The sequence below is a fragment of the Passer domesticus genome, chromosome 1 (genome assembly GCF_036417665.1).
Source record: "Passer domesticus isolate bPasDom1 chromosome 1, bPasDom1.hap1, whole genome shotgun sequence".
Lineage (NCBI taxonomy): Eukaryota > Metazoa > Chordata > Aves > Passeriformes > Passeridae > Passer > Passer domesticus.
Genome location: NC_087474.1, coordinates 91,011,937 through 91,030,422, shown reverse-complemented (window position 1 = coordinate 91,030,422; position 18,486 = coordinate 91,011,937). Strand labels below are relative to the sequence as shown.

General features: G+C 45.4%; 1 protein-coding gene across 1 annotated transcript; it reads left to right on the top strand.

The window, feature by feature from the left end:
- The first annotated feature begins 1,099 nt into the window (after positions 1-1,099).
- UBE2QL1 (ubiquitin conjugating enzyme E2 QL1) lies at positions 1,100-18,236 on the top strand. The gene is made up of 2 exons (XM_064429101.1): positions 1,100-2,326; positions 17,439-18,236. The coding sequence occupies exons 1-2, from the start codon at positions 1,535-1,537 to the stop codon at positions 17,568-17,570; spliced, it is 924 nt and encodes a 307-aa protein (XP_064285171.1). The 5' UTR covers positions 1,100-1,534; the 3' UTR covers positions 17,571-18,236.
- The last annotated feature ends 250 nt before the right edge of the window (positions 18,237-18,486 follow it).

Genomic DNA, 18,486 nt, shown 5'->3' with positions numbered 1-18,486 from the left:
ACATTGCCCTACAGAGTCTTCAGGGAGCAAGGGGAGATCCAACTCCTGATCCTCCACTGGGAAATGTGTTATGGAATAAAATACTGCTATGTGCACACACTGCTTATTGCTTTACATCCCCCGCACAACTGATGTAATGACACTTTGGGCCCTGCCTTCACTATTCCTCAATTCAAAGCATTTCTTTAATTTTTTTTTTTTCTCTTCTGAATTTTTTTTTCTCTTTCTTCAGGTAAAAAAGATGATGGGAACAGAGATTTTGGGAATCAGCTGCTCCTTCCCATGCTACAGAGTCCCAGGAGGACAGATCTACTTGGTCTGGAGAGGAGGGTTGGGATACATACATCTGCTGTACTGAAGAAAGCAAGATTGTCCCATCATTCCCAACGCAACAAATCCCGAAATGCAGGCGTGCACACATGCACACACACACATATAGACACATTATGTACTTACACGTGGGTTTTTTACCATGTTTATTTATCGATTTTTACAGACATTACATATATGATTACACGTGTTTAGGCAGGCAGGTGTAACTATACATGCACACGCACTTGTGTGCCATCGTCCATGCATGTGTCCTCACACATGCCCGCAGAGCTGCTGTGTCCGTGCCTTAGGTGCGGGCTGTCCGTGCGCACACACGTGCGCGGAGCTGCCGCGGGGTCGTTTCCCGGCCCCGTGGGCGCCGACACGCGCGCACACACACACACGTAAGTGTGCAGCACCTGCCCCCGCATCCACGGCTCTGTCCCGGCGCCCCTCCCGCCGTCACCGCCCCCGGCCCGCCCGGCCGGCGGGGCCGCTGCCGCAGCGCGGGGCGGAGCGGAACGGGACGGTCCCCGCGCTGCCCGCGGCCGCCGCCCCGCCGAGCCCCGCAGCGGCGGAGCCGTGGCGGCGCTGCCCCAGAGCGGCGGGCGGCCGCTCTCCCCGAACAAAGGGCCGAGCGCCGCGGGCCGGCGCGGGCACAGCGGGGGCTGCGCGGGCGGGCTCCCAGCCCCCGCCCGCCTCGGGGGGAGGCGCCCGGAGCGGCGCGGGGCCCGGCCCGCCGGGAGCCGCCGGGGATTGGCTCGGCCGAGCGCGATCCGAAGGTGCCGGGGAAGCCATCTGCAGCGCAGGCGGTTTCGCCGCCGCTGTGCGGGGGGAGAGAGGGGGCTCTCCCGTGCGGGAGGCTGGGGGATTTTTTTTTTTTTTCCTTCCTACCTTTCCTCCCCCCACCACCACCCTCCTCCTCCTTCCTTTTCACGGGATCATGGCCACGGCGGCGGGGCCGTGATGTCCGCGGGAGCAGCCCCGCTGCGGCAATGCTCCCCGCCGCAGCTCTAGGCAGGGGAGGCGTTTGAGCGGCGGCCGCACATCCTCCGGCACCGCGGCGGCACCGCCGCCTCTCCGCGCCCCGGACCGGCGGAGAGGCGCCTCGCCGCCCGCCCGCCAACAGCACACCCGCCGAGCCGGGCTTTAAATTGATAATAACCACACTAGAGCCCCACCGGTGCTCAGAGGCGGGAGGGATCGCAGAGCCGCGCACAACATGGCCACTCTCCTGCGGAAAATCGGGCTGATCCGGCTGCACAGCCGGGACACGGAGGACCCCAAGCACCACCACCACCGCAGCAGCAGCAGCCAGCAGGGCTCCTCGCTCCGCGGCAGAGGCAACCAGAAGAACAGCAGCAACAAGCCGCAGCCGCAGGGCCCCCCCGGGGGCGGCTGCAGCAGCAGCAGCAGCGAGGGCAGCCCCGGGGGCCACAAGAACAAGAAGGCGCCGGAGCCGGCCAAGCAGCCCCCGCCGCAGGCGCGCTCCGGAGTCGGCCGGGAGAAGCCGCGGGAGGTAGGCAGGGAGCCCGGCGCCGGCAAGGAGGCGGCGCAGCGGCCCGGCCCCGGCTCCGGCCCCGGGTGCGGGTCGGGGCCGGCGGCGCTGGTGCCCGCGGGCCGGCAGCAGCACTGCACGCAGGTGCGGACCCGGCGGCTGATGAAGGAGCTGCAGGACATCGCGCGGCTCAGCGACCGCTTCATCTCGGTGGAGCTGGTGGACGAGAGCCTCTTCGACTGGAACGTGAAGCTGCACCAGGTGGACAAGGACTCGGTGCTGTGGCAGGACATGAAGGAGACCAACACGGAGTACATCCTGCTCAACCTCACCTTCCCCGACAACTTCCCCTTCTCGCCGCCCTTCATGAGGGTGCTTAGCCCCCGCCTGGAGAACGGCTACGTCCTGGATGGCGGGGCCATCTGCATGGAGCTGCTCACCCCCCGCGGCTGGTCCAGCGCCTACACCGTGGAGGCCGTCATGAGGCAGTTCGCCGCCAGCCTGGTCAAGGGGCAGGTAGGGCTCCCTGCTGGGGCAGGAGCACACGCATCCATCGCTCGGGGTGCGTGTCTGAGCGGTGCTCGGGTGGGAACACCAGGCCCGGTGTCACCGGTGGGCGAAGGCAGGGACACACGTCTTTGGCTCCGGGGTCCCTTCTCCCGCAGGTGCGGTAGAGGTGCGGGGCAGCTTAGAGGGTCGAGGAGCACATGCATCCATCGTGTCCTCCCGCCCGGCTTTTGTCCCTGCGCTTGGCTCTGCCGCCTGTGGCACACCAAGATATCGTGCTCGTTACCCCTGATGGGCGCCTCCTTCTGCCCACAGCAAAAGGGGGCTCTCCGGGCTCCAGTGGGCTTTGGGATTGGTGCCTCCTGCCCTTCGCCAAGCCGTCGGCCATACTCGCTGGTCCCTTGCGTGCAGCGCTGCCGCTGGCGGAGGGCGCGACGCTGGAGCTGCTGCCCCAGGTCTTTGTCTGTGCTGTCCCGCATAGCATCCCTGCGGGGGGACGGGGGGCGACCCCGGCTCTGGGGCTCGGCACACCGCGCTCAGGTGTGCCGCGGGGTCGCGCCGGGAGTCGCTGCCCGAGCTGCTGGCAAACTTGTGCAGGTTTCAAATCGTCCGGCCCGAAAGGAACAAGTAAATTTGGGCTAGGTGCTGCAGCAGCCAGACGGTTCCTGCCGGTTCTCCTTTTCAAAGGAGGTGATCGGTTCTCCAGGCAGAGGATTTCGTCTGGCCTGAATCGGTGCACTTTATGCTGTTTTGTTTTTGGTTTTTTTTTTTTCCTTCTGCAGAATATCTGTAGAAGATAAATACTTCATAAGACGTTTTTAATAAATGGATGGGTATTGCTGGTAGGCAGTAGTTCTTTATGCTTTCTATTACCCTTTGTATTATAGCGGGCAGTGCACACATGGCTGTGACAGGGTGCTTTTCCTGTTCCTGAATGCCCTTGAACTCGAGGCACCTGCACAGCTCCGTGTCCGTCAGTAAATTATACTGAGTAACTTCTGAAATTTATATCTTGGTAACGAGGTGGGGAAAAGGTAAATAATAATGTACTTTTTATTTGCTTAAAAATTAGGCTACTCCTGTTGCTTCTGTAGAACTGAGCAGAAGTAAAGGTTTGTTTCTTCTTAAGACGGAAATTAATTTTGATTTTTCAACAGGCTCTTTTGTAAGTGGCATGTCCTCCCTTTAACCTATTTGGTTTGGGCCTACTGCTCCTTTTTTAAAAATCAGATAGTATTTTTCTCTGCACTTCATTTCAAAAGGTCAAGTTTCCTAGGTCACCTTGGGATATTAAAAAAAAACATCTACCAAGAAGAAAAAAAAAAAGTTTTAATTAACACAGAGGCTGAAGTACGTTGAAGTTCTGTAGCTGTTCTTACTGCATTACACTGTTTGTTAACCTGTCACTTTTTAGAGAGGTCATAGTTCTTGTTAATTGTTACAAGAATTTAGAAGGATAGTGCTAAATTCTCTCATTTTGTAGCAATTCAACCTCTTTCTGAGGTGTTGAATATTAAAGGGGTTCAATGAATATTTACTGGGATCATAAAATGGCTCAGTGAACAGAAGCACTGTATTGTTTTATTAGTAATACATTCTCTGCTATATAATCTGACAATTTTCTTCCCAAAACCACTTAAGCGATTTCCAGAAAGTAGTAGCAGTCTTTGATTACCAGAGGATGTTTATGTGTGCATCATTAATAAACACATTTAAAAAGCAAGAGTTTCAATAACATTCTTCCAGAAGTTTGCAAAGTCAGTTATGAAAGAAAGAGAATTGGGATTAAAAAAAAAAAACAAAAAAAAAAGGGCAGAAATAAACTGCTGACAGTAACTTAGTAGTTAAATTGATATAACATGGCACGTGTCAACCTCCCAGATTGTTCAATCCAAGTGGAAAGGTTATTAGGCAGTACGGTCAATACATTTATTTTCTGGGTTAGAGAGATGTTGCCTGTGATGGGTTTGCCGGCCTGTCACCGTAGCTGGGCTCTGTGTCATGGGAGCCACGTTTCTGTAATTGCACTCCCCTCGTTATGTAATCCCCACTCCATTGCATAATAGGGCTCAAAATACGACTGGCGCTCCCCTATCCCCGTTTCATTTTACAGGTGATCCACTTTAGACCGGTTAGTTTTTAAAAATAAAAATGGAGCCGACGGAGCACCGAGGGCTGAGGCGCTGCGTTCCCCAGCGCTGCGTGGCCGGGTTTGGGTGACGCCTGCCGTGCCGTGGGCAGTCCTGGTGCCTGCAAGGAGCCGTCCCAAACAAACAGCCGTGGCTGTCATCAGGTTAATTTTGTAATTTCTGTAAGCAGCCTGCAACCTGCAGTAGCATGAAATATTCAAGATGCAGTTCATCAGCAGGGCTGGAAGGGTGAGGGCCATTCTCCATCGCCTCAGAATGAACCTGCCTGAGCAAATGGCAGCAGCCATTGCACTGAGGGGGAGATGGGCCACTGCTGCCACCAGTGAGTCAAAGGGACCTTCCAGAGAAATGTCACTGGTTGCCAGCAGTGATTTAGCATGAAATCACCACGAATATTCCAGCCTGTGACGCATCCAAAAGCGCGCCTGGCTGGCACGGGTGCCAGTGTGAGTGGGCAGGGCTGAGCGTTCTGCTGGCACACCTTCCTCCTTGGGGCCGTTCAGGGGATGGAACCAAGGTGGTTCATTTTGTTGGACATTTCTCATCAGTCCCATTTTTCTGAGCCAGCTGTGGCACTGTCATTCTCTGCTGGTTCTTCAAAGGGAAACAGCACTTCTCAGTCTCCTGGTAGAGCCAGGAGTAGCTGTGAGCATGTATGACCTTCTGTTTTTTCACAAAGCGATCCAAAAGCAGATAAAATTAACATTGAAAATACATTTTCAGATGGTTAAGATTCTTGACAAACTCAAAAGTTTTTTCATAGATTTCACAGAAGGGAAATTGAGATAAGTCATTCTGACATCTCGTGGGATGTCACTCAGGAGTTGTGTCTGTACAAAAACTTAAATGTGCAACAGAGAAATTAAGAGTTAGCATTTTTCTGTTACTTTTCAGCATTGCAGTTGTAAGTGGTGAAACCTGTGTCCAAGTTCCCAGACCTGAGCATATCTCCCAGGGGTTGGATTTTAAAGCAGAGTCACTGTTTCTCTAGATTTCACCAAGCAGGAACCACACTCCTCAGGTGACTTTACTTGAGAGATGCCCTACGTTATGGGATGCACACCCTAACTTCCCAGCATGAATCTAGCATTGTATTTTTAGATTTTTTTTGTCTGTAAATAAAAATGTTCAAAATGAAAGGGAGATGACTTTTGTTTGAATATAACAATTCAACAGCTCCAAATTTAACTTTTTTTCCCCCTCAGTTTTCAAGGAAAAAATGTTAATTAACAAACAAGTTGGGGTTTGTTTGGTTGGTTGCTTCAGCTATTCAGCTGAGAAAATCAATTATTCACACAGCTCTAGTCAGTATCTTGAGGGGAATTCTCAGTACATCAAAGGCCAAAGACTGTTTATCTGTCTGGGATCCAGAATCTTATTTTAAAAAACTTGGTGTTGTCCTTAACTCAACTGTAGCCTTGCTTTTAAAGGGATGACTTTGTACTTGCTTCCTGCACAGTCAGCTGCTCGCTGGCTCCTGTCATCACAGGCAGGAGCTTGGCCCTGCTGAACCAGCGAAACAGTCACCGTGAGCCTCCACGGAGCTGGGGTGCCAGCCAGGGAGGTGGGGTGATGCTAATGAAATAATTTAAATACCAGTTGTTTATTGTCCTGGAGGCAACTGTTCGATATGTCTGGCTAGGCAGAGCTTCCCTTGCCTGTCTCTCTGTGTCTGTCCAGGCTGCGGAGGTGGGCCATGAAGTGTTACTCCTTCTTAGCCCTTTAAAATGATTTATTGGTAATTTCAGAGAGAGGTTTAAAAATTAGTCAGTTGCTCTCCATTTCCAGATAGTGGTGTCATTGTCACAATAATAGCAATAATGGAAGGCAGGAAGGACGGAATGGTACTGTCTCAAAGCAGGAGGTCCATCATGGCTCTCCTTAAGTGACCGTGCACACAGATGAGACCAATGCCCCTGTTTCAGGGAGGAGTCATTGCTCTCCTTTGAAAACATGGTAGATGATGTGGTCCCAAAGGAAAAGGAGCAGACTTTGTCCAAAAGTAAGAGGGTTTTGTGTCTTCTAATAGATATGTTGTTTCTCACGGGACAGAATGGTGTGGTGGACGCTTAAAAGAGGAGCTATATGCACCAGTGTCCAAGTAATGCATCAGGGTTTTGGTTTTTTTCTTGTTTTGAGAGCAACAAACAGAGCTGCACCTGATGCCTTGGGGACTTCAGATATAAGCTTGCAGTAGTGCTGACCAGTAGATGCCTTGTCCTCTTTTTTTACAAGTCCCTTGTTCTGTCCTTGGAGGCTGGGGGCCGGACTGCCGGACAAAGGCAGCTGTCAGGTAGCTGTCAGCTCTGCAGATTGTCATGAAAAAAGGCCTTCATTTGAGGGAAATACTCCCTTGTTCTTCCAGTGAATAGGAGGAACATAAAAAATTTTCCAGGATTCTTGCAGGTAATGGAGGAAACAGAAATTTTGCTAGGACATATTACAATAGCAATAGGGTACCCCTAAGTCTGAGTATTGTTGCTGTTGTGGGTTTTTATATAAAAAATTAAATAAAAATGAAAAGATAGTTTATAGTTAAGCTTTAGTTTTATATCTAAAAAGTTCCTGAATTCAAATAAAAGTTGTTGATGTCTTTGATTCCTTCTATTGCAGCATTAGAAATGCCTCAGTGGAACCCTGTTTGTTTGCTTCAAATGCTGTGTGCCTCGTATGACTATTGAATGGATTTATCTTTCCATTTTAAATATTCAAATATCTCAGCTGAGTTTTAGCAGATTGAAACAGCAGAAACGGGCTTGTTTTATGACAAGCAGCTACAGAAGGTAGCTGTTAATCATAGTCTAAATTACTCCCTCTTCATCCTTTCGAACAAAAGTGTGAGCGAGCAGATAGCAGATGGGACTTGCACAGTGTCCAGGAGGTCAGCAGACTCCAGGTCTTTCAAATATGTATAGCAGAAATTAATTGCAGATCCATGGGTTTTCATACTCCAGATGCTGGGTTGGAGGAGTGTAGCTATGAATAAATCAGCTAATCTCAAAGGCTGCAGAAATGTACAGAGAGCACAGTGGTCTCTGAATTATTTGGAGCCATTGTGTCCTATTAGGCCCTTAAAAATTGAATTGTTTTACTTTTTGCTTTTGATTAGTTGCCTGAGCAAGTGATTATGGTTATCCTCAAGAGGGGAAATGTTGCTCTAGGTCCAGGGATGAAAAACATTGACTCAAATACAAGGATGACAGAGGAGACCAAGACTGTGCTAGGGGACGTGTTTCCCATAAAAAGGTATAAATGCTGGGCCAAAGAGATAACAGAATATTGTTTGTCTACAGAGGAAAAGCAGAGCTATTGGCCTTCTAAGATGTCTCCTTCATTTCATTTGAGAAACGTAGGATTGGAAGCTGAAGTTTAAGTAGGAGCATATGTATTGAGATGCTGGGCCTGATAAATGGGCTGGAAAAATAATTGTTCATGTGTACTCTGATATATTGGTGTTCTGGCCATCCACTATTATTATGCAAATATATTCTACTGAGAAGAATGAAGACACAGGGATTCCAACTCATTGAAATAGGAGGTTGGTTTAATTCTTTTAAAAAGCAGAGGGAACATAATCTCCATTTTTCTACTTCAAAGCAGAAAAATGAAAATTTTTTAATTCTTTCAGCTATCCCCATTACTGTTAAAATAGTTATCAAATAAACAAAATACCTACATTAAGCCAAATTACTTATTTTAAAACATGCTTTTATTCTTCTTGGCAATACTTAGCTGATGTCCAAATAAAAATTTGAAAGAATTGTGGTTTTGGATTTTGTGAGAAAATTGAATTTGCTGAAAAGAGCAAGATTCTTCTTCCCTGAATTATATAAGAAGTGCTCATTTTCTTCAGTGTGAGTGTTCAGGCAGAGAGAACCATGTAGCATTGGGGTGCTTTGTCAGATACTCCACTGAAAATTGTATTTTTTTAAATGCAGAAAGCCTAGTCACGAAGGGTGATGTCCTGAAGGAGTAACCTAAATAACCCACTTTCTATTGTGAGGAAGATTTACTCTTCATTTTACAGGCTAGCCTTGAAAATATGCAGCTTTCCTAGCATCCACACAATGCCCAGGGACTTCCATGCATGACTGGCTACTTCCAGATTGAAGATTTGTAGCTCCACAGTAATTCAGCTCCTTATATCCTGGGAGTCTGATTGCCAGGCATGATCTGTGGCATGTCCCCCTGTGGGCATCTGCTCTCACAAAGTGGGACGGTGGTTAAGTAATACAATATTTCCTGTGTTTCTTTTTCCAGTCTTAGCTCCTTTGGGCTGGTGAGAGAGGCAGTGATGGGCTCTTATTTTGTTTGACGTATTCAGTCCTTCACATGCAGTTTCCAGTTTTCTCCTGTGAATGCCAAAAAAGGTAATGCTGACATTCAGTGCGAAGGGAGATGGGCGGTGGGAGGATTGCTGGGTGCAATTCCTCTGCAGTTAAACAGGGAGAACCTCAGATGCTGTGGTAGTTATGCTGGCTGAATGGCTCAAAATGCATCTTAATTGTAAGGTGCACGGGATCCAGTTGTTGCACTTGTAAATGGAATAGCAGGTTTCTCTTGGATATCATTGTATTTTTTGAAATTGCGGGGTCTGGTCTGTGTTGTACTCCACAAGTCATTTCTGAGCATTACAGGGTATTGGCCTTTAACTCCATCTGGAAACAGCAGTAACTGAGTAGATCCTGGAAGTCTCGGGACAAACTCTACAGGAAGGATGTGATACTGTTACCTAACCTGGCTCCCAGTGACAAGCACTGGGAATTGAAAGTGCCTGGGCTAGGGAGAAGCGTAGGTGTGCTTTGATGAAAGTCAATTTGTAGTCCTTACTGGTGCGCACAGAACAGGTAAGTGGGCACTTCAGATGTTCAGGTGATTCCTCTTCTGAAACGGGATCAAGGTGCCAGTCTGATTCTCCCTATTCCCATTAAAAGTCACACTGAGGAAGGATACATCAGGCATGTCCCTCCTCAACCCCGCGTGGCAGGTGCGTGCCTGTCCCGTGCACGTGCAGAGTCTGTCCTTGGAAAATGTCTTTTTATCTGCTTCACAATCTTGTGCGTTTGCTTTGTTAAAATCAATGATTCTCATTGATTTAATCCTTCACTGCACAGGCTCTCCAAAACCCATGGAACTTCTGCAGTGACTCCTTGATAGAGTTACAAGTCAGCTATAATCCCAAACCTGCCTTCAAAGATGAGGGAAAATAAACCTGAGGAAGGAAGACATAAGCCTGTGTTATGAAATGGCCCGGAGCTCAGATGCTTGTCATAGTCAGGCTTTATGAGCTGTGGAATGACTTGGTATTTCTCCTGTTTTTAGGCTTGTGCTACAATTGGTAACAAGCCCCCAGCTGCAGTAAGGACTCATTTCCATAATACATGTCCATGAAAAAACCAAAGCATCATGAAACAGAAGAAATTTAAATTAGTTTTTCAAATTTTCTATGAATTTCTATAAATATTAAATTTTCTGTGAATTTGATAATATTATTTCCATTAAAATATACCTGGCATTGAAGTGTTCTATAATTATTTGCAGGAGGATGTTGCAGCACTTAGCCTGAGAAAAGGTGATCTGAGTTTATGTTCCAGGTTTTGCCACTGACTTCAGGTGCAGTCATGGGCAAGTCATATAACTTCACTGTATTCCTCTTTCCTATACATAAAGTACAGACAAATTTATAAATGACCCAAAGGTCATTTGAGGATATGTGCTTGAAGCACTTGGAGGGCTCTCTGAGTAGATGTCCATGTGCATCAGTATGAAACATACTGCAGTCAAGAGATTGGCACATTCATATAAATAGCAGTAGAAAAGCACATCCACTTGTGACTCTGATCTTACTAAATTTGGGTTTAACTCGATTATATGTTCCCAGAGGCAAGCTGCTTTTTACTACTCTTTTGTTCTTGTTTTTTGGTTTTGTTTTTTTTTTTTTGTTTTAGCATTGTAAAACTTAGGGGAAGGTGAAGATAGGCATCATTGTGGTGCCTTTTTCTTTACAGCCTGTCACAAAGGATGGCTGGGTTGGCTTTGCTTTGGTTGGGTTCACACCCATGACTGTGTTTGACTTCAGGTTCCTGATGTGGAGGACCTGTGGGCTTATGCAGAGTTGCTGTCATGTTCCCAACTTTCCTACCTGGACTGGCCCTCGGGAACTCTGTCAGTGCCTGATTCCACATATAGGTAGTCCAGGGAGCTCAGCAAAAGACTGAGAATACATAGCTGAGAAAACATTCCTCTGTCACCTAGACTAGCAAGTGCCCTTCTGGTGGCAGGGAACAGGGACTGTCTCTTTTGACAGAAGCCAAACTTGTTGTCATACCTTCAGCCCTGAAGATGCTTGAGTCACCAGTAATGTAGCCAGCCACCCAAATTTTCTTATTCTTTTACCAGCACAGTGTTTGTTCCACCCATAAAATGCAGGGAGGGAGTTTCTTAACCCTCATCTGGGCTGAAATCATGCTGCCAGCTCGGTGCTGACTTAGGGAGAGGCGCGGGAGAGCAGCACAGTGCTCTGTAGCTGTCAGACAGGGATTGGGGCTGTAAGCGTTTGTATCGATTAAGAGCTACTGGCAGCAGGCTACTGGCACAGACAAATGAGCATGAATAATTACTCAGCTGCAACTCAGATTTCTTTTTCCTGGACAAAGAACAGTTATGCTCCCAGAAGGCACAATTTATAGGATGCTTTAATGCCAGAACTTGCTATGTTTTCACTTCTCTTATGGATTATTCTTAAAAAGGAGACCAAAAAGGCATGGAAGTACTGCTTTGGAAGTTACACATTTGCAGGAAAACCTCCTTTAATTCACTTATGCTGCAGCATTACGAGTATTTGTCTGTATCACTTTCTATACCGCTTTATTTTAGCTATAGCTAATAATCATATACAGTGCAATATAAATTGTGTGCAGTTTTTGAGACATGATTAACTGTGCCTCATCAGTACATGAAGGAAAAAAATTATAAACCATGTAATTGGGGGGAGAGACTGTGTATATTGCGCTCTAACAGCGATGTTGTGACACATTGCAATCACTGCACTGAGAGCATGACAGTACTCTCTTCAGCATCACTCTGCTTTTGAATGCGTCTCTAAAGCCAGTGGAAATATTTTCCTCTGAAAGCTTGTTTAAATATTCTAGGATAAGGCTGGTTCAGGCTTAAGCACTGAGTGCTTCTGTTCCTTATCAGAAAATGTATGAGTGTGTTTGCATAGAATAGTTGGGGCCCAAAGCCATTAGTCACCTGCACATTGTGGAGCATGTTACATACTGGCAACTCATAGCATGCTTCAATATTTAGGAAATCCATGGATTTTGTGTCATACATGGAGAAACCTGACACAACAGACTTGGAAAATGGGCATATCGTTGTGGATCGTCTTCCTGTCCATGGAGGCATCGCCACAGATGCTGTGTCTGGCATAGTGACTTCCTGCAGTCTTTTGTGTGCTTCTGTCTCTCTGCTTGTTTTCCATCTCTTGACATTTACCTAGGGTTGGGTCAGCAGAACCTGCTGTAGAGATCTGTTAAGAGATGGAGGCAGAAAAGCTGCAGCCATCCGTATGTCCTTATGGTGGCTTACATGATGGGCCAAGGTTAGCCCCATGTGCAGAAAGCTTGTGTGGTTTGCCCTTGGGAGACCAACATGGAGTTGTTTGCATTGCGAGGACTAATGAAAGTACACAGGGCTGAGGAGATTGTGTTAAGAGCTGTGCTAACAACATGAAGGTTTGCCTGCTTGTGAGTCTCTTAGCTGTGCACTACTGGAAATTTACACAGCTTTTTGTTAGCTGGTCCAGGCAAAAGGCCTGTATGTGACTGAAGGTTTGCTGTGACACCTCAGAGATCCACAGCACAGGAGCTTACATTGTTTCCACAATAACATCAACTGTGTAAGGGCTCATGGCTGTGTACACTAAATCTCTGAAAATCTGGGACCTAATAAAGCAGGGAGTGCCATCAGGAGTGGACTGAGCACAACCTTGAAGGGTTCAGGACCTGGCTGTGCAATGCCACAGTGACCTGTGTTGGCAGTTCATCTCCAAGTGTCTAAGCTGGACTTGGAGACCACCACAGGTCCCTTCCAGCCAGTACTTTTGGTGATTGTATGACCCTGTCCAAGGCTGACCTCTGTTACACAGTCCTGTCCTTCTAGGGAGTGCCAACTGGAAGCACACCTGGTACTGTCCTAAAATCATTGAGTTTGTATCTGGGAGCTACTATCATGTATTTAACAAGAGAGGGAACTCCGTTTGCCCAGAGAAATCCTCTTGACGCTGTCCTGACTCTGGAAGGACCAGAAGAAATGGCAAGACTGCTTTTCATGACACCATAGGCCAGCTGTGGGTAAATATATGGTCATAGTGGACTCAAGAGTTTCAGGCTTCATATTTGGTTTCTGTACAGGATGTAACTCTGTCTTTGGACTACTTTGTGATCTGGTGATGCTGGGGAAGAATTGACGTGGCACATTGCTGGCAGTGGTACTGACAGATTTTAAAGAGCTAATAGTTGTTGAGTTGGATATTTTTGAGGATATGCTGCAGTGTCACAGAGCATTATGAAGGGAAGATGTGTTCACAGAGACTACTGTGGCATCAAATGCAAGTAGCCAAGCTGCCAGATTTGCCCACAGAGGTCCATAGATGTGAATGTGTCATGTTTTAACCTCAGCTGCCAACTACTACACTGAGTGCCAGTCAACTCCCTCACCTCATCCCCTGGCTGGCTGGGGAAGAGAATAAAAAAAAAGAGTGAAAACTTGTGGGTTAAGATTAAGGAGTTTGATTATTGAAACTAAGTAAAATATAATACTAAGAACAAAAACCCCAATTGCAATTAAAGACAGACAAAAGAACCACAAGAAAACCAGGTGATGCACAATACCATTACTCACCACCCACTGACAGATGCCCAGCCCCATCCCCAAGCAGTGATTGGCCCCTCCCAGCCAACTCTCCCTAGTTAATGTACTGGGCATGATGTTCTGTGATGTGGAACATCCCTTTGGCCAGTGCAGCTCGCTGTCCTGGCCATGTTCCCTCTTGGCTTCTTGTGCACCTGCTCACTGGTAGAGCACAAGGCACTGTGAAAAATCCTTGGTTTAGTGTGAGCATTGCTCAGCATCAACTAAAACACAGGGGTGTTATCAATATCATTATCATGCTGAATTCAAACCACCGCTTCTTTTAGAAAGAAAATTAACTCTGTTACAACTGGAACCAGGACAGGGGGACAAATAACACGTGAGATTCACCTTGTGTCTTTTGCTGAGCATGGCAGGAGGGAGTGGTTGGTCCTTTGGTACAGCCAGGGCCCTGAGAAGGCCGCCCACAGCAGATCGTGTTCCAGGAGGTCTTTCTGCCCGCCATTATCAGGGTTATAGACTGGATGCTGCTCAGCTGTTTGTGCAGGCTCATTAGTTTGGGCAAAGCCTGGATGAGTGGCATGCGACTGCTCGCTGTGCCACGCAGGCTGGCCGCAGCAGGAGCACGAGCAAGGGAGGAGGCTGAGCGCAGCACACGTCCCCCTGCGCTTCAGCACGGCTGCATAAAAACCAGTTGGGTGCTGTGGCATTGCTTTCACCTTTCATATGTTTCTAGCTTGTTAAAATTATATCTTGATAAGTACATGAAGTCATAGCAGATGGCAAAATCTGAAACGTTCTCTCCAACTCTTTAATTAGGTTTTCAGTTGTCCCTTTATGAAAGGCGCTCTGCGAGTGTCTGAAAGTATTGGAAGTATTTAAATAAGCTCCTGGTGCGACTTCTCAGAGCTGAAGTCGACAGTGATATCTTTATGAAAGGCTTCCTTGGGTTTTTGCTGTTGTTTTTAACCTCTTGTGGAATGTTTTGATCTTGTTCAGGTTCCAGTTTTTATCACTTTCCTTGATGTAGCAGTGGACACATCGAAACATCGGCCATGCAAATGATCTGTATTCCTTACCCTGGCAGTAGTGCCATATGTGATTTGGGGATTGGTCAAAATGCAGTTGTGCCTGACAGAGCTGTGGACAGCACATATTTACATACTGTGTTTACCATCACTGCCATGTTTACAGAATGCAGCAGCTCACGAGCTCCTGCCCAGAGTTAAAATGACTGCATGTTTAAGTAGCAGGCTGAAAATAAACTGTAGTCAGGGCTGGTAGCGGTGCCTGGTAAAAACATTTGACACTTTCTTCTATAATTGCATCCAAAATGGCATTTTTTACTTAAATTTGGGAAGAATTTTTTGGGAATGGCAAAAAACTAAAAATCAGTAAGACAGTAGATACCACCCAAGTATAGGCTTGAAAACATCTGAAGTTGGTCAGCTGAAATTCCAGCCTTCTTTCTTTTTACCCCAGGTTTACTTGAGGCACCAAATAGGGAAACTTTCCGTCTAGGAGGTTAAATTTTATCCAAACTATAAACAGCTGACAGGATATTGGTTAATAAGAGACAGTGCTGACCATGCCACCCATAGTTCCTGTGTAAGCACAGGAATACATGGACTGCAGCAGGGTGGAATTAGCTGGCCTTTGATGGTGCAGTTCACATACAACCTGTATATGGTACCAGACTCAAAGTGGATTTAATGATCTGTCGCATTAATACCAAAAAGGTTTCAGAATAAACTCGTGATATGATGCTCCTTTTATCTGATATGGCTCCAGTAACATTTTACATGATGTGATGATCTTTACCACATCATTACGACACCAGAGAATTCTTATGTTCCTGCTTTGAAAGCTGTACATAGTCGACACCAAACACGAGCTGTTCACAATGCAAAGGTCCTACTTCTAGGTACAGCTTAATATTATTACTTTGTAAAAGCTGGGTAAGATGTGACTCATACTGTCCTAGGTGCTATGCATATAATTCAGAAAGTATCAAAGCCTTAAAGGATAAAAAATAATGTGCAAAACACAGGAGATGACAAATGGATCTAATCCAGAAATTAGGCGGCACAGTAAGTTTACGTGTACTTTCAAAAGTATTTAATCAGTGAGATTTTGAGGACAGCACTTTCTGTACTGATTTAATCTTCTGTTGCACTTGGTTTTTTCCTTTTCCTGTTTCTCTGAGTGTGCTTCCAACAAAACCTCCGATTAGGAAAAAATTACAAAACGTTTTGTAGCAACAAAAATACTCCTGCAGAATAATTATGATTGATAATTATATCTGATATAATTATGTATTATAATTATTGAATAAGATTTTAAAAATATGTTAGCCAGCTTTATTTAATTATTCCATCTATACAACTAAAAATGAACATTTTCTAAGAAAATTTTTGATTATGACTCAGTTGAGAACCATTCAGATCATCCTTGTTTGGGACATAATAATTATTGAATTCGTGTAGAGATGTAGAAGATGTCTTGCTGTTTGGTCTGTCAAGGGAGTTTAAAGAGGAAATAGATTTCTAGTCCCTAAATAGCAGCTAGGGAGAAAGGTGAGGAAAAGAATTGACAGGTAAAACAGCTGTTTTGGGGAAAAACAAATGGGTATAAATGACTGTGAGTAAATCGAGGTGGGAATTGGAGGGTGTTGGTAATCTTTGGTTAAGGTGTGCTCTGAGAGACTGCTCAAGCTGCACCAAAAAATTATTTGTTAAAACCAGAGTAGGAAACAGCTTTTTCTTTCATATGTCCGTAGTTTTGCTGTAACAGGAGCAGTGCTGAACGCAAAAAGAGCCTCTGCAATATTGTGACAGCTTTCTAGAAAGAAATAGTTTGTCCACACTGCAGACGAATTTTACTCATTTTAGTCTGTAAAAGTAAATTTGATACTCCGAGGACAGATTTTGTTTTCTTTTTGCCCATTTTCCCCGTTTTCCTCCCTCGATATACCTGACTATTTTCTCAGTATTTATTGCATGCTATTGCAAATGCCAATTTTTGGTTTAAATTGCACATTGACAGTAAAATCAGGGAAGCAAAAGTTGGTTTTTGAGCTAAAAAGAACAGGGAAAAATGAGAACATACTAAGTTGAACAGACAAAAATTATAACATACTAATTTGGTTCTTAATGATTGTAACACTGTAATATGGTATCCATTCATCTTTATTGTTAAAAAGGCTTTCAGTGCAATCTGTCAAACAATTACTAAAATCACTAGACTAGTGACTTTAATAAATTTCTATTTTATAACAAATCCAGTAGGCACACATACTTTAAAGGTATTTATTTTATTTTAATGATTTTGTTTAAAGGTATTCATTGTTGTAGAGTGGTATTAATCTTCAGCTATAATTCTATCTTTTATCTCTGTTGGTTGGTAATTGACACTGACCAGTGTGAAAAATAAGGTAAGATATTCATAACTCAGTAAAAGTCTCTACTGCCAAACAAGGATTTGAATTTTCATACATCTGTGCAGTTAGAGGTAATATAATAATATAATAATAGCAGGGTAATAAAAATGCAGTATATGCAAACGGGTATATTTTCATTCATTATCAAACTTGGCAAACGGGTAATAAACAAATTAGAACTTTTGATTTAAGATGGAAGCAAGTTGGTTTAAGGGACTCCTTTTAGAAAGGGCAGAGCTGTTCATTTCTCACAGGTGGGTGGCAGGTAGAAGGATGGACCGTGTCCCTGCAGCATGGATTTTCTGGTGTCCCTGCGGGATGGGTGTAATCTCTGGTGTCCCTGTGGGATGGATGTAATCTCTGGTGTCCCTGCAGGGGGTGAGGCACAGGCAGCCCTGAGTGCAGCCATGCCCGGGGAACAGCCCTGCCGATGCCTCCTTTCTTTTTTTTTTTTTTTCCCCTTCTTTTTACCCATGTGCTGAGTATTGTTTTAAATCATCTCTGATAATGCTTGTGTCTGATCAGGTCTGGGGACTGTGCTTGCTGGAACCCGTAAGGGAATGCCGCTGGTCCTGATGAGTTGAAAAATTAAGCTGTGGTTTCCAGATGCGTGTTCACATCTTTAATGAAGGTTTTCTTTTTGTGTTTGGCGCAGGGCCGTATCTGCAGAAAAGCTGGCAAATCAAAAAAGTCATTCAGTCGAAAGGAAGCTGAAGCAACATTTAAGAGTCTGGTGAAGACCCATGAAAAATATGGGTGGGTCACCCCACCCGTCTCTGATGGCTGATGTTAGCAACCTGCACTTGACAAAAATGCTGAACAAAAGTACTGTGACATCTCCTCAGTGCTGTACACCGCCCATCCTTTTCTACTTCAGCTTCTGTTACATACCATGAATGTCAAGGAGACATCTAAGTTATTTATGAACAGATGTGTTTACAGAGGGAGAGAAAAAAAATGCTGTGTAGGATTATATTTCAAGACTGGAGAATGGTCATCATTGAAGTCACTTGAGCGGATGCTGAGATTGCGTCATTTGCCCCCATACAGCCCACATTGTCTTCAGCTTCTTTCCATGACAGCAGCACCAAACAGCAGTACTGGAAAGTCTATCCATTACTGCTCAGTTCATTTAAATGTAAATGAAACAGTTAATATTTAATAGGGAAGCAGTGCATTGCAGGTACATGTTTGCTGTGCTGTTTATCTTTGTCTCCTAGCAGGTCAACATAACTTGAAGATTTGTCTTTATGTGGAACTGTGGTCTGCTGTGACTAAATTTAGACCTCATTTGTGCTCTATATATGACCTTTAATTCATAAATGAAACCAGAATTAAAATGCTGAAAGGTCCTAGTGTTGAAAAATTATTAAGTGGAATCACCCAACCGGTTACAATGTGCTCTCTGTGCTGATATTGTGATGTGCTGTTCAGAAATAAACCAGTGCAGTTAGCTGAAGGTTAGGTGTTTTTTTAAAACGTCCACACCAGGGCTTAGAGGGGTTGGTCGGTGGTAGCAGAAAAATTATTACCCTGGCGGTACCTTCTGCAGTAGCATGTGGCCTGTCAGTTCTTCAAAACAGCAAAACAAATGAGTGGAAATGGACAAAGCAACCTTAAAATTTTACCTGTTTAATTTTGAAATGATATGCCAGTAACAGAGTAAAAATTTTCAAGTCAAATGGAACATGGTTTGTAAGATG

What these genes read in the sequence shown, in the direction of transcription:
- UBE2QL1 (XM_064429101.1), top strand. Translation starts at nt 1,535, where the DNA reads ATGGCCACTCTCCTGCGGAAAATCGGGCTGATCCGGCTGCACAGCCGG. An exon ending in CCAGCCTGGTCAAGGGGCAG is followed by an intron (nt 2,327 to 17,438) that starts GTAGGGCTCCCT and finishes TGTTTGGCGCAG; the next exon opens with GGCCGTATCTGCAGAAAAGC.